At 38.7% G+C, this 23521-nt stretch overlaps 1 protein-coding gene across 2 annotated transcripts; it reads right to left on the reverse strand.

Moving 5' to 3' along the window:
• Positions 1-2536: 2536 nt before the first annotated feature.
• On the reverse strand, positions 2537-23480 carry MACIR (macrophage immunometabolism regulator). 2 transcript variants are annotated; one of them, XM_077139022.1, is made up of 3 exons: positions 23315-23480; positions 16450-16539; positions 2537-5350 (listed from the first exon to the last, which is right to left on the reverse strand). In XM_077139022.1, the coding sequence occupies exon 3, from the start codon at positions 5325-5327 to the stop codon at positions 4704-4706; it is 624 nt and encodes a 207-aa protein (XP_076995137.1). In that variant the 5' UTR covers positions 5328-5350; positions 16450-16539; positions 23315-23480; the 3' UTR covers positions 2537-4703. The 2 variants fall into 2 exon arrangements, with proteins under 2 accessions (XP_076995137.1, XP_076995136.1); XM_077139021.1 differs by lacking the exon at positions 23315-23480 and adding an exon at positions 22176-22670.
• Positions 23481-23521: the final 41 nt, after the last annotated feature.

A 23521-nucleotide genomic window follows, 5' to 3' on the forward strand; every position in this document is an offset into this window, starting at 1 on the left:
ACCTTAAACCCTTTTATCCTCAGCATGTGTGCTCAGCAGATGACTTATGGGTGATGACAGTGAGATCATTCTCCTCTGTTCTTTGGTTAGAATATAGATCCCAGAACATATTCAAAGTTCAGACTGTTTTTTAATTCACCCTGTAACTCATGCCAGGGATGAGGCTGGCAAGCAGGTTTTATCTCCAGCACACTGCTGATCAATTCAGTAGCAGCTGCCTAAAATGCAAGGATGAGAGATAGTGAGGCCACATCTGAACTCTGAGGATGGCTGTGCTGTGATTGATTGGTGATGTCTGCCACATGCATAGGTTAGGACAGTGGGGGTATGTATATTCAGTATTTGCCATCCTAGCTCTAATCACTTAACCGAAATCTGAATTTCAGTAAGTACAAGAACTTCTTATCACAAAAGTTCCCTTCCCTAGCTGAAGCTTTGGTTAGGGTTAGAGGATTCAGTCTTCCAAAAACATATGTCCATGTGTAATCCTTTTAAATGAAAGTTTCATGAAGCATACTCTTCCTGATGAGTCAGAATAAAGATCAGCATCAGAATAAAGATCAGCATTCTGGATCCACTTTTCCCCAATACTCTTCCCACTGTGTACAGTTAAAATGCTTTTTCAATTGCATTCAGCAGGAACTTTGAAAGTGCCACTAACTTTTCACAAAAGCAATAGCTTCAAAGCTCTTCTTTCCAGAAGTGATCTCAGCATCACTTAAGGCTTCCAGATTGGGTAGCTACTCTTTTTCATTCTAGCAGGTGCTGCAATCTTCTGTTTAAAGACTTCTCTTTTCTTATCCTGTGCTCTCCAACAAATCTGTACATCAAATACCATCTCAAGATCAGGGGTGACAAAGTTCAGGAGATTTAGTTTCAGGTTTTTCCTCTGAAATCATTTAATAAAGCCTTCCAAAGTCATTTCACAATGGCAAGAATAAAAGTTCAACATGTCCTCCAGTTGGAGTAAAGAAATGTCCTAGGGGCTCAGCAAACTCAAAGTGACAAATTAAACCCATGCTTCTTTTCATTGTTTCTAGTAGAGCTCAATTCAGCCAGAAAAATCCTTCATTTTTTTTCTAATGTATAAATCGAAGTTCATTTCTTAGTTCTTACCTAAAAACACACATTACAAACTAGCTTTATAATCCCATTAGTTATACTTCCAAGGCGATCTTCTCACCAGTCCATTTCCCTAATCAAATTACATTATTTAAAAAGGCAATGTCATTTAATACTTGCTGTCTCCCCTGCCTTATAGTAATGTACATTTTTGTTCTCTCCCCCTACTATTCTAGAGTGTTTATACCATTTATAAATCGCCTGAGAATCTCTCCTACTTTCTCTAACTGAAAACAAACCACTTGAGCCAGGATCATTTAAAATTTCCCTTAAAAAGATAGCTTAAAATCGTCACAAATGAAGTGAAAGTTTTTCCAAGACAGAGGTATGCCGTATATATAAATGGATGAGAAAACGGTTGAAAATGGTTTGCTTTTTCTCAAGATCTCAAGTAATGTTCTTTCTTTAGGTAAATGCCACTTGCCTCTAAAAGTTTGATGATTATCTTCCTAAAAGCATCCCAAATCCCAAATACTGAAATTATTTAAATAAATATCTCCGTGTAGGGACGAGACACAGTGACTCAAGCATCAACATTGCAGGACAGGAGAAACGGTGGGCAGGACTAGACAGGTCTGAGAGGTAGACCAGCTAAACTAGGGTCTGGAGGAGCTGAGGGACCTGCTGGGAAGCCACATCCAGTGAGCAGGTTTTAGTCCATCCCCACATGGACCTTCCTTCTTGACTGCTGACCTTGGGACTCCCAGAACCAGAGGCACAACATACAGCTGGATGAAAGCCATCATAGGAGAAAAACTCACCTCGAGAGACTGAGGCATGGACTGAAATACTATTGCTATTTTACACATCGGCTGATCCTCTAAAACAAGGCTTTTTTTTTTCTTTTTCTTTTTTTTTTAACATGGGCAGGCACAGGGAATCGAACCCGGGTCCTCTGGCATAGCAGGCAATAAAACAAGGTATTCTTGCAAAAAGTTTTTTTTTTTTTTTTTTAAGTTATGTGGTTTTACAACATACATAAGAGCAGGCACGATAAGCGAGTACCATCCGGGATATTCTGGCCCAAGGTATGCCCTGTTTAGCATAAAAATGAAAAATTTTAAAAAGTACAAAAACAGAAACTATGTTAAAAGACTCAAGAAAGTGGAATATTTTTCCCCAGCTAGAAAAGAGATCTTTTTGTTTGTTGTTCTTAGTTAATAGGGTACTGCCCACCATTTGTGCAGCAAAACGAAACGGAACTAATGAAGGGGCTTCTTCAAACACATTTTGTATAGTACTGACTAAAGTTTTAAAGTTTTAAAACTGTATCTAGGAGACCAAAGTTAAAATTGTGTATCAGGGGGTACAACAATGGCTCAGCAGGCAGAGTTCTCGCCACCACACTGGAGACCTGGGTTCGATTCCCGGAGTCTGCCCGTGACAAAAAAAAAAAAAAAAAAAATTGTGTATCTTTACTAATTTGATAATAGTAAATAAGCCAGTAGCTCACACTTTTAACCCCTTTTTTATGCTTGCTACAGAGCTTGACTGGTCTTTGGTGGGGGAGGAAAAAACACTGTATTTTTATTTAGCCCAAGGAATTATTATTCAGGGGCATGGACAGTGGCAGACCCCAGCTATGTTTCCCCAATACATATCATCACTGTGATTATATTCTTTGCCTTGAAATGCCAATGAGCATCAAAATGAACGTTTTTTCACAAAAACGGGGCCGAAACCTTTAGGCGGAATTCTTACACAGAAAATATACTATTGAGACCCACATTTAAAGCACCACACAACAATGTGTGTTTGTATCACCCTTTTATTTCAGTTAGAAATAATACAGTTCCACAGGGTAAATCATCAATAAATAATGGTGTTTAATCATTAAACGTAAAAATTCCAACTCTTTGGCATCTGACAGGATTCTATTTCTTGTCAAACTAATGACGGTATAGATATAGTTCATCTTAGCGATCATTTGTCGATACAATATGTTACAAAGGTGCAATTTACTTTAAAATATACAACAGCTGAAAATTTCCAGCCCACCAAGAAATCTGGTCAACTCCGTAAGATATGGGCCAATTTTCCTAAGTCTTTTGCACATGGTTCACACCTCAGTGGAAGTATAATTAATGTTGATTAAGAGTTCCTAGGGTTTTCTAAGTCTTATTCTGCTCTAAACAGAGTTTGCTATTCATTCTGGTTCAAGAAAAGTCACAACTGCACCAGGAATGACCCACTCATTAATTAAAAGGTTTTCCTATTTTATAAGCAAGATTGCTAACACCTAAGAAACACCTCCCAAAATGAAAATTTAAAAAAGCAGTTCTATGTTGCCAGAAATGCCAATTCAGTAATAAATTGCACCTTCAAGAGTCAAAAAGAAGAAGAAAAGAAATAGAAAGTTTTACAAAAGGCAAGTTACATTTTTTTTTTTCCAAAATATATTCAAGAATAGTTGAGCTGTATTTGTTACTAAAGCCAGGGCATTATTTCTTTAGCAACAAATTAAACCAGTGCAACTGACATAAGTTAAGTAATCCAGGATTAACCCATTAAAACTGTAGAAGCACTTTAGGCTCTACACTAATCCTAGAAATTGGAATTCCTATGAGTGCTTGTACTGCACAGAACTATAATGGGGATAAATGACCCAGCGCCATGCTGAATGTTATCACTTCATACTTCGTTTAAGCATTCGATAGTAGAAATCATGAGTTCACTTATTAAAGTTCCATTAACTTACAGAACATTCAGATGCAAACAGTATTATGCCTACAATTCACAATTAAAGAATCCTTTCCCTCTTAAAGTTCCAGATGAATTTTAAATTAGAAAATAAGCACTAAGGAAACATTTTCAACTTACGAAGACTTCCTATTGGAAACTTTTGGGAAAAGCTTCCCCCTGCCCATTGTAAAATAAATACTTTGTATCCCAAATTTAATTTTATTAAGACACACTTTAATGACACTATAAAGAAATATTTTACAACCATAGAGGAGATCAGTAACTTTCCATGCGGAAATAAAAAATCCATTGCTCAATCATATCATTGAGGCAAGTGAAGAAAGATTATTCTCTTTGTCAATCTGAAATGTTAGGTTTTTTTTTTTCAGTGCAAAACAGTTATAAAATATTTAAACTCAATATTTAAAAATAAAAAGTGGTTCAATTCAGCAATGTTCAAGTTCTCAATTTCATAAATCAAATCATTACATACATTTTATAATAAAATACAGAGATTAAAGAAGTACTTGAGTACTTAAATTTTTAATGAATCAGACCATGTCAGCAACAACCAAGCAGGTAACATTCCCGATTTAAGTACCACAATCGTAAAGATGATACTATTGTACCAAACCCTTTTATTTCCTAGCTAAGAAGCTATACAAACTAATGGTCAACATTCGGTTTTCTTTGCGTGGCGTGCTCTAGAATGATTTCCCCTCAAGTACCTGTGATTTCATTCCTGTCTTCAAAATTTCGATCCAACCAATTTTTACGTTCCAGGAACACTTAGCTGATATAACCATCTCTAATGTGAAGAGTCATGTACAGAGTGCAACAGTGGACATTTCCGCCAAGTGTAGGCTGACCTAAACTGGTTTAAACTCTTTGCAAGTGGCTCATGTGTTATTTCTGGCGAATACGCGGTCCCCTCTGAGGGTTAAGTGTTGAAGCTGGTACTGTAGCACTTCTGTGTCAGCTGGCTCCTTGATGTTCATTTTATCTAGATTGAGGTAGTCCAGGGATTTGGAGTGAGCCCTCTTCCCTTTGAGAAGACAAAGAGGCAGAGGCCCATGGAGGGCCTTGTAAGGTTCATACGGTAATGATTTAGTACACTTGTCTCCTGAGCTGGGCATCCGCCGTCGCCGCCTGCCATTGACAGCTGGAATCTCATATGGCTGGTAGTACCTGCTTCTGGTTTTATACAAGCGGGAAGAGCGTGCGAGTCCTGCATCCAGCTGCTTAGAGCGCAAGGAAGGCACGGCTTCTCCCTTGCCCTCCTCGCCGCCTGTGCACTTCTGGGCTAACTTGAGGAGTTCCTCCCCAGTCGTGAAGCCGACCAGATAGTTGGAGTCCATGTGGAGGATCTGGTAGCCTGACACAGTCCGACGCATGGGCGAGCAGGGTGTGCTGGAGCAGCGGGGCTTCTCCGCCTCTGCCTTTCCCGGGGAGCTTGCCTCGGACACGGGCAAGGGCAGGGTGGTCACGCTACTTCTGGACTCTCCATTAATATCTACTTCCATTTTAGGCACCAGGCTGCACGCTCCTAAAAGGAAGCAGATGCAGATTAGAAAAGTAAAATATCTGGACTCTTTGGCCAAGTGGGATCAGTTTACTAGTTAGTGATCAGTGAAAGGGAGCGGTAGGGGTATAGAAAAAAAAAGGGGGGGAACAAAGGTTAAAATATATCAGGCAGATGGAAATACTAGTGGTCAACAAGAGGGAGGGGGAAGAGGTATGGTATGCACGAGTTTTTTCTTTTTATTTCTTTTGCTGAAGTGATGCAAATGTTCTAAAAAAGGATCATGGTGATGAATATGCTGCTACGTGATGATATCGTGAGCCACCGATTGTACACCGTGGATGGAATGTTTGCATGTTAAGAATGTGTGTGCTTGTACGTTATTTTGTTTGTCAATTAAAAACAAAACAAAGCCAAACAAACCCAAGTTGGATCATTTTAGAAAGCCCAGGGAGCATGAAATAACACTCGCCTGAAAAACAGCCAAGTTTTTCTTTTTTTAATCTCCAACAGATTTTTCTCTCTGTCTACTGGGCGTTTTCAGAGCAGGCGTGAAATGGTCACTACTTGTCTGCTTTCAAGAGCACAAATGCGGGTTAAACTAAAGTCAGACATACTACCCAAGGCTCAAATGGTGAGGCAACCAGAAAACACCTCCACTACCTCCCTAACTGCAGCATTCCATTCAATCATAAAAAGTGGTTTTCCTTGGTGCCATGTGAAATAAATCAAATACAGAGCTCAATGTTAAGCAAATAAAAAATAATCCTATACAGTTTACAAGAATCCAGCTCTTCATACTTGCATTCCTTTTCAATTGTGCATAAGGTGTATAAAAGGTAAAACCTGATCAAATCCACAAAGAACCCAATTTACACCTAGAGAAATTTTTTCAAAGTGGGGAGGAGTATTAAGGGAAGTTTCCCCCCAAACTGTGTAAATGTTCCTCCTCCATATCCACAACCTTTTTAAATAAAACTATTTTGCAACTTAAAAGCTAACCCTACATCGAATAAATGAGATAAATTTTAACATTAAAATATATAAAGATCAGATGCCATTTTATTTGCTATTTAATCATAAAATACACCATTAATTGACGGTTGTTTTACAATAGTGAAGACATTCTACTTCTGAATAGTTTAATCAAAAGAACAACAGTTCATCAGGGATACTAGTACTATTCATTACAATTAGCACATTATGCAAGTTTGGAGAATACCACTGACCAGGAGTATCAGAAATAAGGGCCAGGCATTTATCTAGGCAGATAAATCAAATTTTGGAAAATAAAATCTTAAGGGAAACTGAGTAACAATGTTATTTCTGAGAAATTTTATTTCTAATTGTTCTTTAAATGGAAATAGAGAACGGTTTTAAGTATTACTAATCATTAATCAAAACAGTACCAAATAATAACTAATTTTAAAAGATGAAAATTTAGAAAAAAAGCATAATTAAGTAAAAGATTCTTATGAATCTTTTTATAAGACAAATGACCACTTCTTAATTGAAACATTTCCTAAAATATGGGTATTCATTTAAAATCTAGATAATTAAAAAGCTCCCAAAAAGAAGAACTAATTCCTTTATTTGACTGCTCTACTTTCCTTTATTAGAAAATAAACAAGTCAAGCCCATGAAGAGCTTACCAGATGCCATCCCCCTCACTACATTCCAGATCTATACCAAGATTAAAAACTAACATTAATGATTCCTGAGACAAAGCAAATGCCAAAAGGATCAATACAGTTGGACTCACTTCTATTTTCTTCTAATTCTTAAAGATTATTTAAAATTCTAATTGAACCAGAATACACTCTTTCCTCAACCCTTCTAGATACAAAGGAATAAGCTTTATCGTATTTTATTAATGTAAACATAAATTTATATTTACGTAACATTTCTCTATTAATAGGCTTGAAAATGTAGATAGCCACACCTCTTCCATTGCTATGCATATAAAAGTCGGAAGATTTCTCATCTAGTAAACTTTAGAGGGCCATATGGAACTTCCTTAATTTTTATACTAAATAAATGTATATTCTAAGGCAAATGGCAAACTAAAGGCTCCCTTTCTCACTAATTCTGTATCCCAGAAAGAGCACAAAAAGAGCTCTTTCCTTCTGACAAGCAGCTATAGGCAGGAACTCTTTTCTCTGAAACTCCACCCTGAAAGACAAGGAGAACGGTGGGTGGTAAGATGAAAATAACCAGGACCATAGAAGAGGGGCACACACAGAGACCGGCGTCCCCAAGGGGAGCTGACCAGGAGTCAGTCCACTTAAGTGAAAAACTGGTCAAGGTCTCTTCCAAATCTGGCCATCCATGACAATCCATGGATTTACACCAACCACCTTATGACACTCTCATTTGATATATTATAAACCTCTTAAAATCTGTGAGTTCAGATCCTACCAAACCTGAATTGGATAATAATTCAAACAGAGAGGCAAGACTGAAATTCATCTTTTTTTTTTTTTTTTTTTTTGCCTATGACGGAAAAATTGCTAAACAAGTTACAGTATAAAAAGCTGCAGTAAAGGAGAGTAGGTGGATCTGCAAAAATCTGCTCTCACACTCAGCCCATCCTGCTGCATCATGACAATCAGGAATTCTCAGGATCTTTGCAGACTGGAGGATGAAGGATGGGAAGATACAATGAGAAACAAAGCTGGAGCTATATATTAGAGAGAAAATAAGCAACTGGGAAATTATGAAAGTTAAGAAAACGGGTAAAGAAATCTGTCAAGGTCAAAATTTCATGTGACATGAAACAGATGCTACTGTTAGATAAGTGCCTATGATCTATCTTTAGTGAAGTTTCCAACAGCCAATAGCATCATAAAAAATACCACACAGTTCGGAAAGCACTACCCCAGATCTTCAGGCATCTACTTGGTGGTCAATGATTTAACCTAGATTTGTAAGTAGTTGTGGTTTAAGAGCTCCAGAAATTCAACCAACCAGCCTGGCATGAGAAACCTCTCCGTGTTTCACTGAGGTATACAACACATAACCTATTAATAAAAAACATGACTTCACCAGAAGGTTAAACAAACAATCACTCCTAATATCCTCTAACACAAATACCCAATGTAGTAACAAAGGCCAAAGCAAAAGAGGTCAATACTTTGTGCAAAATTTTTGAATGACAGTGTCTCTGCACGGGAACCTGGAAAGGCTCATTTTAAATATTACATATACAGCTGCTACCTGCTACCTCCTGATGAGAAATTCTAAGAAATGGGAAACAGTTTGTACTTTGTAGCTATAAAACATCATCACTTTTGCATCAAACAGTAAATATTGTCTTTTCGTTCTCTCAAGCGGTTTCCTTGGTTTCTGCAGTGTATGCCATATATACAAGAAAAACTTCTATCAGGAGTCTCGAAAATTGCTTACTGGCTCTCAATTTTTTTTTAATGATTCTTTTTATCTATATATTGTCCTTCTAAAGAATATCTACCATTTGGCACTAACAAAGTTAAGTGGAGGCTGGGTTTCAGAAGGAAACCAATGACTGACAAATATCTCATTTTTAGTCAGGTGGAATGCTGATTAAGCAGCCTATCTCCCATCCTTCAATGTGACAGAAAGCAAAACTTTTTATATTATCATATTCCTGAGAATTTCCTGATAGGAGTAATAAATGTTGAAGCATGATCATGAGATCGGTTACAGAATCAACTTTCTCAGGTTATCTTTTGAATGGCCAGAAGTGGTAGTGTCCATCTAAAGTACAAGAAGTCTATGCCCCTTCTAATTCTACAAAAAAAGGGTGATGCTAAAAACAATAAAGAGTGAATGGTCTCCAAGTCAACATATCTTCATATGGGGGTGTCAAATCTTTTCCACTGCAAATTTTCTTATTAAAAGACACTGATCAGGAAGCTCAGCTAAAATGACTACAAGTGGAGATGGCTTGTGTTTAATCAAATATCCTTCAGAATTTACCAGGCAAAACTGCTCAGGAGACTGTTATTTTAATGAGCCTACACATGAATAAGCATCTTGTTCCATATTCTAAAATAAACCCTGTATCCAAAAAAGCATACTGCCAAGATAAATGATGACAAGGCACTTCGATAAATATCATTGCAGGTAAGCGTAACAGATACCACTCCCACTGTATCAATAAGAATTAACTGAAAATCAAGAGAGTCAATACTAACTTCTATATTCCAGAATACCAAAAATCAGAGACCAAAGACACCCTTTATGTCTTTTGTTAACACTTTTCATGTACAGTTCAGAGCAAAACTACAGACAGGAAACAGAAAACTGAAAAAGCGTCAAAGTTAAAATAACAGAAGCAGCAGAATTTTTGTGGTTAGAAGAGTATAGAACAGAAAATGAAACAATAGAAAAGTCCACTTGTAGTTGAACAAAAATAACCTCTTAAATGATACCCAAGGGTCTTCAATGTTAAACTCCCTCACAATGCATCCAGTCACCATAGCAATATATTAAAATAACATGAAAGAAAAAGCTATGTCCCCCCAGCTCTATGTACTACCTGCATACTACTGTATTTATCTAAAATATATAAAACCAGACATCACTAGACAGGGTACAGTTTTAAAGCATTGGGTGCAGCAAGTTAGGGATTGAATTATGACCCTTAAAAAGGTATGCTCAAGTCCTAATTCCCAGTCTCATGAATGTGACTCTACAGGATCTGTGAAGATGTTATTAGTTGATGAGGTCAAGGTGGATTAGGGACCACCCAAATCCAATATGACTGGTGTATTTATGAGAAGAGGAAATTTGGACACCAACAGAGAGACCAAAGCAAATGCTACGCGACAGCCCCAGCAGAGAACACTCTGAACTGCTGATAATCCATTGCAAGAAGCCATGAAAGAGGCATGGAAAAATCAACCCTTTCCTACAGACTTCAGAGGTGTAGCACTGTCCTGTGACAACTTGATTTCAGACTTCCAGCCTCGAGAGATGGGAGACAATAAATTTCCGCTGTTTTGAGCCACTCAGTGGAATTCTGGTTATAGCTGCCCCTCTGAAACTAAGAGAGCATGCAACATTCTAACCAGCGTATTTTGGCTGAGACTAAAGCAAACAGGTAAAAATCACAACCCATACGGAGGGGAACCTGGTACACCAGGATTAGGGTCCAGTAGCCAGTATCGAATCTGCACAGCTTTGAGCCCTTTCCACAAGTTCTAACTTCCTTTCTCTACTTTTGGCACAATGAGTGGCATTTTGAAAATATAACCTAGTTGCTTTAGCTCCTTCAATGAGATCTGAAAATAGCTAAGTTTTCACAACTGCTGTAAAAGAATTCTTTTGGAGAAATGCCGCATGCAAATATCTTTACTTCACCTAAGAATCTCAAATAATTAATCACTTTATTAACTTTCACATATATGCATACACACCTACATTTTGTACCAATGTGTATGTACATATATGTGAAACGTTGTTTTGTATCAGTGACATGACCTAAAAAAAAAATTATTTCTTAAAAAAAAATTTCAAATACTTAAAACTTTGTTTAACAAAGATGTCTAAAGACATGAGATTTTATCATTGAAAACTCACTCCACTAAGTGCATGATCTTGAGTAGGGCATGCGATTTCGTTGGTTTGTCCAGGTTAATGTGATGCCCCAACAAATCCCAGAGTGATTCGGCAGTGAATAAAGAAGTATTTGCAAAGTTCCCTTGGGGGAATGGGGAGAAAGGAAGAAATATTCAACTTCCCTATTTGGAGAATTTCTGATATTCTTGCAAGTAGTAGGGACAACCAAATCCACAGGCCGAGCCCTCGATATTGGAGTTCATTTGAATGAAACCTATTCCTTTTGCAAAGGATAGGCTAAGCCTACTTAAAATTAGGCCTAAAAGTCACCCCCAGAGAACCTCTTTTGTTGCTCAGATGTGGGCTCTTTCTCCAAGCCAACACAGCAGGTGAACTCACTGCTCCCTCCCCCCACATGGGACATGACTCCCAGGGGTGTAAATCTCCCTGGCAACATGGAACAGAAACCCTGGGATAAGCTGGAACCCTGTATCAAAAGACTGAGAAAACCTTCTTGACCAAAACGGGGAGGAAAGAAATGAGACAAATTAAAGTTTTAGTGGCTGAGAGATTTCAAACAGAGCTAATTTTAACAGGTTACCCTAGAGGTTATTCTTATGCATTATATAGATATCCCTTTTTACTTTATTGTGTATTGAAGTGGCTGGAGGGAAGCAGCTGAAACTGTTGAGCTGTGTTCCAGTAGCCTAGATTCTTGAAGATGATTGTATAAAAATATAGTTTACAATGTGACTATAAGATTGTGAAAACCTTGTGTCTGATGCGCCTTATATCCAGGGTTTGGGGAGATGAGTAAAAAATATGGATAAAAAATAAATAAATAAATTATGGTGGGGACAAAGGGTAAAATAAATTGGGTAATGGAAACACTAGTGGTCAATGAAAAGGAGGGGAAAGGTGTATGCGATGTATGGGATTTTTTCTTTCCTCTTTTGATTTCTTTTTCTGGAATGATGCAAATGCTCTAAAAAACTATCATGATAATGAATATACAATGACATGATGATATTGTGAGCCATCGATTATACACCATATATGGAATGTGTGTGACGATTTCTCAATTAAAAAAAAAACTCACGCCACTGACTTACATACTGCTCTCTTTGCTGTATTCACTTAAAACACCCCTATACTTTTCCATCACAGACTGAATTAGTTTATCAGAAATGGTTTTCATGGCAGGAGGGATCAGGTAAACTTCGGGATAATGTGCTTCTCATGAGAGAAAAGAAGTTTCCGAAAAAGAAAAGGTGAATTAGCACCAAGATTCCTCGTGATCTTACCTACCGCCTGCTCCCTCGCTGCAGGTTTAAATCAATGCAGTGACACACTCCAAGAAATGAGATTTATTTTTCTAGGCTCTAGATCTGGGGCTCCATTTTATTCACTACATTCTCTAATTGTGCAGAAATATCTCAAAAAGTGCCTCTCGTCAATGAATATTTTTTATGATCATCTTTCCCTTCCAGACAGCTTCTTCTCCTTCTCCTTTCCCAAAAACCTGCTCCATTAACTTTTTTCTTTTTATTGTCTTGAAATTTGCAAAAGCAATGTATATGCCAACAGAAAAATACCCAAATCACCATAATGATGTAGAATAAAAGTGAAAACCACATCTTAGTCCCTTTCCATTGCTAGTCACCCCCTCCCCCGAAGACGCCCTTATTAATATTTTGGTGTGTATCTTTCCTTTTCCCACATACTTTCTTTGTCTTGTGCATTTACAATCACGACAGTGGGATCAATTTCATCCAGCAATGAAAACATTTAGGGACATACATATAGATACATACGGGAAGATTTATCTAAAAAGATTCCAGAAGTGAAAATGCTACATCAGAGTACACACATTTTTAAAATTTTGATAACAACTACATAAAGCTTCATATAAAATATCATTTTTACAAAGAGTGCTTTTTTGCATTACACAACTAAAAATTGCTTAAATAGTTTTACAAATTGAATATTCTACACAGTAACCAGGAGAGTTCCTGTTCCTTCTTATCATGCAAATCAAATATTATCAAAGAAGAAAAAAACAGAGAAAGTGCCCAAAAGATAACTTGCTTGATCTTCCCAAAAGGGACAAAGATGTGTTGTCCATTCTTCAACCTCAAATCCCTGATAATCTGTTCCCTTTAGAAGACTTGGACATTTTTCATAAAGGAATTTACAAACTAAATGCCAGTTTTCCTTCAAAAAAGAAATGAAGAAAGGCACATTTTAAAAACAATGGGTACTGCATGTAATATTCCAGAGTATTATGGCTGAGACTAAAGCAAATAGGTCAAACCACAAACCATGTGTAGGAGATTCTGGTTGACCAGACTGACTCTCTAAGAGGTCAAGCTTCCACTAATTTTGGCACGAACAGGGACATTTTGAAAATAAAACCTAGATGGCCTTAGCTCTTCGACCAGCTCTGAAAATATCTGATAAGTTTTCACAATCGCTACATACAGCAGAAAGCTTTCTGAGAAGCACGCATTCTGGAAGTGTTTTCTTTTCATCTGGCTTATCAAATAAATTCACGCCCAGGTATCAAAAGAAACTGTTTTTTAGTTTTTTTATCTTTTGCATGGGCAAGCACCGAAAATCGAACCCAGGCGAGAATTCTGCCACTGAGCCATCATCAAAAGAAATTGTTTTTAACAGCATATAGCAAAACAGTATATAAGAAAAAAACAATAAGAATATAACTGTCTTAAATATATAGAACAAAAAGGTCATCATTGTCAACAAAATCCTTTTCAAGGAGAACCTGAAATAAATCATTCAGAATAGAGTCAACCCTTGAAAAAATGGGGTCTCTTAAGCACGACAAATGCCAGTCCTATGATAACTAAAGCTATCTATTTTTTTTTAAATATTTTTATTGAAATACAGTCCATATGTGATGTACAATCTATGGCTCACAATATCATCACATAGTTTGGTTATTCATCACCATGATCATTTTAGCCATCTAGTCTTAAACCCAGAAAACATCTTGGAGCTCAACCTCCCATGAGAGAGAAGAGGATACTAAAGCCACAGAGGAAGGGTCTTGCCCAGATCTCTCCAGACAGTTAGAGAATGGTCCTGACTACAGCCCATTCCCCTGGCTCCTAGTCCAGTGCTCCTTCCATTTCATCATGCTGAGCTTCTAGCACGTGTTTCCCAAACTCGTCTGCACACTGGAATCACCCAAGGAGCTTCAAACAATATTGACGTCTGTGCTCCATTCCTAGATTTGTGATTTAATTGATGTGGTATAGTGCCTGGGCTTTGGAACTTTTAAAAGATCCCAAGGTGGTTCTAATATGCAGATACATTTGAGAATTTGTCAGAAGAATTTCAATCCTCTAAGTGCCCCACCCTTTTTGTTAATCAGTAATTACAGTCATGTGGCAGATATTTCTGGCTCTTTCCAGTTCTGCTGACAACCGATCCTTGAGGTCTTCTAATTTACTGTTTCTAATCTGTTGTGGGCTGAAAATATCTACTAAACAAACTTGTGAAAACTGCATATAAAATAAAAATAAGTCTGTGCTGCATGAGGATGGGGGCCCTCTCATCTGCAAACACTTCAGTAGTTATTTTAATTACTTAGAAGCCCTTGTCAAACACAGCCACTTTGGAAAACAATTTGGCATTTTCTTATACCTAAAGGCATACTTATTAATCAACCCAGTAATCCCAATCCAAAGTATTTAAAACCAAGAGAAATTAAAATATATGTCTACACAAAATATATGAATGTTTATAGCAGGTACACAATCACCAAAAACTGGGAACAATCCAAAAGACTACCAACAGGGTAACCAATTAAAACAAAACAAAACAAAAACCTGTCGTCTATCCACACTGTGGAATATACCACTTAGCAATGAAAAGGAGCAAACTGGGATTATGCTAAGTAAAAACAGCCAGACAGAAAAGACACATACCATACGATTTCATGTATATGACATTCCGGAAAAGCAAAACTATTGAAACAGGAATCTGATCAACAGCTCCCCAAATTTGGAGTTGGGGAGGGAACAGATAATAAAGAGGCACAAGACAATTTGGGGGGATGATAAAGATATTCTTTTCCTTGACTCAGGCAGCCATCACACACTGGACATATTTGTCAAAGCTTAAATGATCTACATTAAAAGGGTGAATTTTACAGTATACAAATGCTACTTCAATAAGTGTGTTTTGTTAAAAAACAAAAACCTTTGCCACCTATTTTCAAGTTTTGGATACTCCTACAGATATTAATATTTTTCCAAATTGTATATATCCTTAGAACCAGAATGAATCTTAATGGCTATCCAGTCTCTACCTTCAATGGCAAGTAACCCTGTATCTTCCAAGATGGCCCATTTCACCATTTGCAGCTCTGTTAATATGTTTATTTACATATACATCTATGTACACATCTTTTGTACATATATATGCATATACACAAATGACTATATAAATATACACACACACATACATACAAAGACATGTATTTCCATACCTTCTACCAATTACTCTTAATTTTGTGCTTTATTCTAACTTGGTGGGGTTACTAACTCAGCCGCATTATTTCTTATCCAATATTCTGTAAAAGTAGTCTGTCATTATCATTTCAAACTTTTTGTCCTTCCTCCCAAAAAAGCCAAGTTTCCATTTTTTCAATGTTCTTAAAATGCACTTTCATAAATTCAATAGACTCTATCTACTTAAAAAAAGATAAAACTAAGTTTTTGCTTTTTCCCCATCACTCCTTAGAATTATTCCACTGCTAATCTGGATATTAGTTATTAAGAAACTATTTTTTCCAAGAATCCTGACTTCTCTAACAACTCAAAACAAGAACCCACAACGATATTGGCCAAGTGGAATATTATAGCAAAGCATGAACTCACACTAATGTAGTTTTAAAAACTCTAGGGAGTCACAAAGATGAATATTAAACCTTTCCCCCTTCAAAGACTCAGAGTGACACAAACAATCGTGTTAGACAGACACACAGGCCACACACTGAAGGAAGACAAGGCACTGCATACTTTTTAGTTTAGATTCATGGCAGGATCAAAGGAATGCTAGCTACACAGGCAGTGAGCTGCTGTTAAACTAAGGGAAAATTTTGCTCCTTTCAGTCATCTGTTTGCCATTTTTGAATGTATAATATACAACAAGAATTTCCTGCAAATTATTTCTCCAATATTTAGTGGTTCTCATGTTTCTACTAAAATTTTTACTAAGATTTCACCTAGATTAGAGCAACTACCTTCAGCTATTACGTATATATATATTTTTTCAGCTATTACATTTTGCGACACTATTCCATCAATTTTCCTTTACCTTACAGAAATAAAGAATGAAAATCCACTCAACCAAAAAGTCAGACATTTCAAATAAATATTAGTAGCATTTTGTAACAATAATTTCGGTTCTCATCATTAAAAATTTGATTGACTGCAGTATCTGCAATAATGTACTAATATTTGACCTTGTTTTCATCTATATAGTTCTGAAAACACAATGATGGTATTATGCTCATACAACTGGTTAATAAACAGAAAAAGCAAAATATAACTCACCAGATTAAATCCCAGAAGATGTCAGTGTACAATTTCCAAAGAGTCCCAAGGGAACACAGGCATAATAATTTTTCTGCTCTACTCCAGATACTAAACATGAAATACAAAAATAAACCAATTCAACAAATAACACAACTTATATAGCAATAACATTTCGGTTATATAGGGTATAAATACTTATTAATTCAACTAAACCAATTTTGTACTTATTCAGCTAAATGAAACATCAAACATTTTTTGTTGCTAGTTTATCTGCATTCTGCTGCATAGACTCAGGATATATAGACAATTAAACATTAGGGTCTAAACATTGGTTTAACCAACCTAGTCCCACTCATGCATTCAGCAGAGTCATAGCATCTTATGGAATAAAATAATGCTGAGGCTTGGGTCAACCAACAGGACTGAGCCCTGGTCTTGCCAAGAATTCTGCCTCTTGAGCTTGCATAAATGGTAATTTTTAAAATGGGGACAATAATACCGTCCTTCCTTCCTCACACATTGTTATGCGGTTCAAATCAGAGGAGGTAGGGGAACGTGTTTTGCATGTTGCAAAATCCTTTACAGATGTGATATCATTATGTAATTAATATTTTGGAGTCTACTCATTTTAATCATAAAATGGCAACAAACTCCTTCAAAGACTAATATGAGGGAAATAATTAGAAGGCTCTTAGAAACCTAAAAAAAAAAGCACTTCTTTATAGTTATCGCATTTCTTAAGGTCTCTAGCATCTCACCTGTGCTCTCCCATCTTACCTGGGGAGTTAACGCGTAAGAAAATCTATTTTTATTTCCTACCTCCCCACTTAACTGAGTTAATTTGCTGACACCAAAACAACTCCCCAATGTCCTTTTGCACCTGTAAACTTCTTTGGTTGTTGGGTTTTCTGCTGTTGTGTTCAAGTTGAGCGGGGGTGATAGCTCAATTGAGGCCAGTGGATTCATTTTACACAAATAGGGCGCTCAATGCCTGAATACGCAGCAACAGTAAAACACGTCTTCAAACAGAATACAAATAAGCAAAGGAAAAGGCAAGGAGTTGGTCACTTTTACTTTCTTTACCAGTACAGAAGTTTTATCCAAAGGAAATGGATAATTACTGAATTGCAGGCATTTGTTTCCTCAGCTTCTTTGAGCATCTTGTACCAAGAACTGTCATTTTGAGAAATTGACACGTGATCCGTTTTTGGACTACTTTAGATTTAGACAACAGACATGTTCCCTTTCATTTCTTTCGCCACAAGCCATTCTCAAACTGGATAATCAAGAAACCTAGATAAAACATGGTCTACTTCAACAATAAAGCCTCTAGTTTTAATATAAAGTGACTTACAATGCAGCAAAAACTGTTACCTATCACTTTTTTGTCAATATAATTGCCCCCAAAGGACTTCCCCAATACTAGCATTAAACAGTTCAAGATAATTTCTCATTTAAGTTAACAGATGACATTTCTAAGCACCTACTGTATGCCAGAGCTATATCACGTGTTTATCATTTAATCCTAACCACTCTAATTATTACTCCCATTTTAAGGTATTCGATGAAGTAACACCATGAAATCTGGAGCAGGAATCTGAACCCTAATCCATGTGAATCCAAGCGCATTTACTTCGCTTTTTATACACGTGCCTTCTACTCAGTGACGAATCCACACGTGGATCTTTTCACACCATATTGTTCCTGAAACTGTATATTAATCAATTTCTGTAAATGAAATCCTATTTTAAACTTGTAGGGAGGCACTTTATTTAAAAGCCTTAATACCTGATCTGTGAAATAATTGGGGCAAAGTAGTTTTAACTACTAATTTTAAGGTTATTTCCAACTTGAAAAGTGTCAGGATTCTAAGGCACATAGAGGATGGACGTTTAAACACAATCATTCTCAATCACAGTCTCATTCTTCTTAGAGCTCATATTACAAGTTTTTTAAAAAATCATAACATATAGGGCAGGGTAAAATATAACAACAATGCTTGCTGGTTTATATGGCTGGATGCCAAATTCTAATGTATATTTCAAAACAACTTTATTTTTCAGAACCACATCTATCATGAAGTAATATATAGTTCATTTAGACTTTTAGAAAATTAGATTGAAAACCGAGAAGGTGAAATATTAGAAAAAATCTACATTTGTCTTAGTTCTAAATAAAGAATAGTTTTAAAACAGTCTAAAACCTCATTTAAACTTTCATAAAACTGGCACCATGTATTTGGGGATATATTTGTCTTTTCAAGCTTTTAAGTGCATTTTGAAAATATTTACACTTTCAAACATGTTTTTAACACCAGAAGAAAGAAATCAACCTAAAACTTCAATCTGGATTTGAAAGCTGGTAAGCCTTAAAGTAATTATCCAACTCCTGCCCTGGAGCTGATGTGGAAGTCTAGATTGGTAATTTCATAGTGCACAAAGTAGAGTAATTGATTATCCTTATGATGCCAGTGCCAAACCAAAAACAGAATACAGAGTCCAAGAGAGCAGCACAAGGTGAAACGAAGTTACAGTAACTCCATTCCATTATCTCAGTTTTTACTAAACACTCTGATTCTGCTTACTGTTCTGTGTGTAATTGAGTACTATCAGCCCGCAGCTGCCAAGAAAAGGATGACAGTGAAAATGTGGAAAAAAAAAAAGGGGGGGGGGGAGAAGAAAAATTTAAAAGAATGCGGTAAAAAAAAAAAAACCCAAAACCGTGTAAAAATAAACTTTATGAGACTGGTACAAAAACTACTACAGTAAAAATTATAGTAAGGTTTTTACCCCATCTCTCCTTACTGATCATAAAAACCCCCAAAACACATGCTGTCCAAATAACACATTTTAAAAATCTTTGACTCTCAAACACTCGTTATTGATTCTGGCCAATACTTTGAACACGAAGCCTTGGAAAGATGAGACATCAATCGATGTCCTCTGAAAGACAGTCCAGCAAGTGGGGAAAGAACCCAAGCGAAATCATTACAAAAATGGACTAAACAAATGCTGCATAGCAAAACAGGCAAGTAAACACAGCCAAGGAGCTAGGCGAGAATGTGTCCAGATAAAAGAAGTGGTACATACTTTTGCTGAAGCTAATAGAGAGCCTTGTGGCATTATCCTGTGAGCAGTGAAAATAGGAAAAAGCAAAGCACGGCAAAGACCTGCCAAGCAGTCTCTGGAGAGGGAAAGCCATGGGTGACTAAGCAAAAGACACTCAACATCTGACTGCAAGTGAAGCTTCTACAAATAGAAAAGTTTGCAAAGATTAACGAAGCAAGTGTGTCAAATTTCTCCGGTAAGGTGAGATATCATCATAGGTAAATAAAAAACAAAGCCATTCCAAGTAGGGTGACCATATGCCTGGGTTCACAGCCAGTAGAACCCTGGCAAAATTATCTACAGTCTCCCCTTTATCTCTTAAAATTCCAAGTTTGGCAGTTATGTTGTTATACCATTTAAATATATAACAATGGAAAAGTAAGGCACTACACAAAAATGAAACAGAAAACCATCCCTTCTGCTTGCATAGTGGTTTCAAAATCAGACAGACCTGGAGCATTTCTTCAGATGCACCACTTAGCCTTTCAATGATTAATTTACTCATTCAGTCATTCAACATTATTTCTTGAATCCTGTTACATCCCAACACCATATAGACACTAGAGTAAATATAAAACACGAGGCCTGAGACAAGTCCTACAAGGAAAAAGACAGACATGGAAATAAATACATGCATCTAATACATATACTAGTAACTGCAAAGGGCACTGGGAACCCAAGAGAAGGGAGTGGCTAACCTAAAAATATAAAAAGCTCCCGATTTTTCATCAACAAATGGATATATTCAGGTCCACACACAAAAAAAGGACCCTAAATTCAGGTCCCTTTCACACACACAAAAAAAGCCATAAACCTCAGGTTTGAGCATAGATCCACTAACAAAACAGGAACAAGAAAAACTTTAAATCTATCACTAATAAATCATAAGGTAGATTAATAAATGCGTAAATAAATAAAGGCCAGCACATGGCCCTTCTAAATATGGTAAATAAATCACACTAAACCTTAAGGATCACATTATTAAAAGAGAGAGAGAGGGGAGAGAAATTTTAGGCAAGCTATTGGTAGAGTAGAAGTTATGAGTTGTAATTCTAGCTCCCAAAACATGAAAAAGAAATAGTCTCAGAGGGGCTACTTAAGGAGAGAACAATAATGAAAAAGTACTTGGACTAATAAAAATATTTTGGAAACACGAATTTCAAAGACTACTCTAAAAACAAGGAAAAGAGAGAAGGGCCTAAAATACCTTTCAAATAACAGGGCACTGAGTAAGAATAAAATGGTTCAATTGCCAAAGGACAATACACACAATGAAAACAAAATGCCAAACTGTACATATTTGCTCATCCTAAAGGTTACTTTCAAGCAGTCTTACTTTATCATCTGCAACTTGTGAAAACTAAATTATCAATGCTTTTTAAGAAGAGCAGTTAAGTACAGTGTGACTTCCGAAACCATCCTTGACCTTACAAGCAAATCATTAACCTCACCAACGTGGCAAGAAAACCTGTATCTGGAACAGTAAAGACAAAAATGTGTTTCTCTAATACCAGTTCTTTTAGTAGGAGTGTCCTTAAAGTGCAGCATTCATTTTCTATTTCTGCTAGTTAAATTAAAACTAGGTTATCAATGGCTTATCATTATATGACGTCATCTTACTTTTTGGAAAAGAAAATTCAGTTTCACAGCAAACATGACTGACAGTAATTGGAATTGCAGGTCTACTGGTAGTCGTTACAAGACAATATCACTCACACCATAATCAAAATGGGACAGGAGATGTCCCTGGGGTGGATGTGGCTGTTTAAATGTAAGCTTAAAATCAAGTATTCATTTCAATAAGACTGATGACAAAACCGGGACAGAAAACTCTGGAGAAAAATAGCTGATATGCTCTGCACCCACCCTCCCCCCAAAAGATCAGAAAGTTTAAATGTATATGAAGTTTTATTATTCCCACCACACCAAATAAATTTAAGAGTTAATATGGACAATAACCTTCCAAAACGTACAGAAAGAAAAACACTAGAAAAATAAACATTCACTGGCCATTACTTAAGGTCAATAAATACTCCACACCTTACATCCTGCAATAATTGCTGCTAACCAGTCTTATTTGCAATTAAATAAGCTAAACTGTTGGCAGAAGCACATTCTATATACCTGCTCTTACTAAATCAAGTCCTCTCTGGGATTATCACCCCTTTTGTTTCCTCCCGTTCACAGGAAGTTTATAATCCATACACTTACATAATAAAAACACTGAGAAACCTGTGAAACATTCACTATTAAATATAATCGTGTAAACATAAATCACTGCCTTGAATTTATAATAAAGTACCAAAAGCTTGTACAATAAATAACCGATACTGAAGTGACTAGGAAAATAAACGTTAGGAAGGAGGCATTTCTATGTCCCTAGTGTCTCTCCTGCTCTACAAGGTTAGAATCAATCAACCCTAAACTGTAGGGCGGCTCATCTGAAAAAAATGAAGGGTCTCGTCATGTTGTGCGAGAACTGTGATTTCGGCTAGCAGCAAGCACACAAAATGTTATTGCCTCCATCCTTCCCTCTCCTGAAATGATTAAAAAGTTCCCAGCCCCAGTTCTACCCGTGCCCCACAGTCATACACATACACACACAGAAGCCTGACTCAACACAAATCACTAACCCACCCGAGCGCAAGGCGTGGACGGGGAAGCAGGGGGCTGTAAAGACGTGGAACACTTGCACCGGGAAAGGACCGGGTCGTCCTTTCCTCCGCGATCCAGTCTCCTTGGCAGAGATTTGCAGATTCCACCACTAGAGAGAGTTTGGCAGCTTCACAATGGGGCCGACTGCTCAAGGTCTGACAGCCCGCGGCCTCGAAGCCCCTTCCCTCGGCTTCCCACCCGACCCAAAGTCCACTCGCAGCAGGTGGGGCGAGGGCGGTGACGCCCAACGACATCTGCCGCTTTCAGTTCTGGCCCGCGGCGGTCCGAATCCACGCGAGCTGACACGGTCACCGCCCGCCCGCCGCACCGACAGAAGCGCAGCGGGCGCGGGCGGCGGGCTCTTGGGTGGCCTTGCCCCACCCGCGCGGGGCTGAAGCGGGGGCGAGGACGGCGGGTGAGATAAGGCCTCCGGGGCTCGCCGGGAGGTGTTATCTGGCCCGGGCAGTCACAAGCCGCGCGCCGCGGGGGCACGCGGCCAGCGGCGCAGCAGGCCCGGGAAAGCGCTACTTCTCAATCGGGCGCCCGGGCCCGCTGCCCCGCGGTGAGGGCACCGCGGCCGAGGGAGCGAGCGTGCGCACCAACGCTCCCCGACTTCCGCACCACCGCGCGGAGGGAGAGGCGCTCCGGCTCTCCGAGTCCCCGCGCCTCCCCGGCGAGCGCACGCCGCGCGCACACGGGGGGCGCACGCCCCCGCACATTCACTCACACGCGCTGCACACTCACGGCGTCTCCGGCCCCACCCCTGTGCCAGGGAACCGCGGGCTCCACGCACCGCGCACGGGCCCCACCCAGGTCATCAGAATCCGTCCTACTGCACGGGCGCCCGGGCACCGAGCCTCCGAGATCCGGGGACGCCTGGCGACACCCCCCCAGCCCACCCCGGAGGCCGGCCCGACCAGGGTCCCCAAGCACCGCGCGTGCATCGCGCGACTGGCCCGGACACGAGGCAGGGAGGAAGGGGCGGTGCCGCGATTTGGGCTGGCACCCGGGATCGGTGACTGGGGCAACCCACCCCCCCAAACCCCCCCCATCATCACAACCACCACCTTTGCTGCAGCACAAAAGGTTGCAGACGGTACCGCCGTCCTCGTGCAACCTACCGGTGGCCCAGAGCTCCTCCGCCTCCGCTGTGCCCGGGCCCGCGAAGCCAGACACAAGGGCAGGAGAGGCGCAGGGCGGCGGCGCGGGGGTCCGGGCAGAGGCCGCCAGGCGAACCAGCGGGGTGCCCTCTCCTCTCCTCTCCTCTCCCACCGCGTTCAGCGCCGGCTACCGCCCGGCGTAATCCCCGCCTCCTCCTCCTCCGCCCG

Source organism: Tamandua tetradactyla, chromosome 21 (assembly GCF_023851605.1).
Source record: "Tamandua tetradactyla isolate mTamTet1 chromosome 21, mTamTet1.pri, whole genome shotgun sequence".
Taxonomy (NCBI): domain Eukaryota; kingdom Metazoa; phylum Chordata; class Mammalia; order Pilosa; family Myrmecophagidae; genus Tamandua; species Tamandua tetradactyla.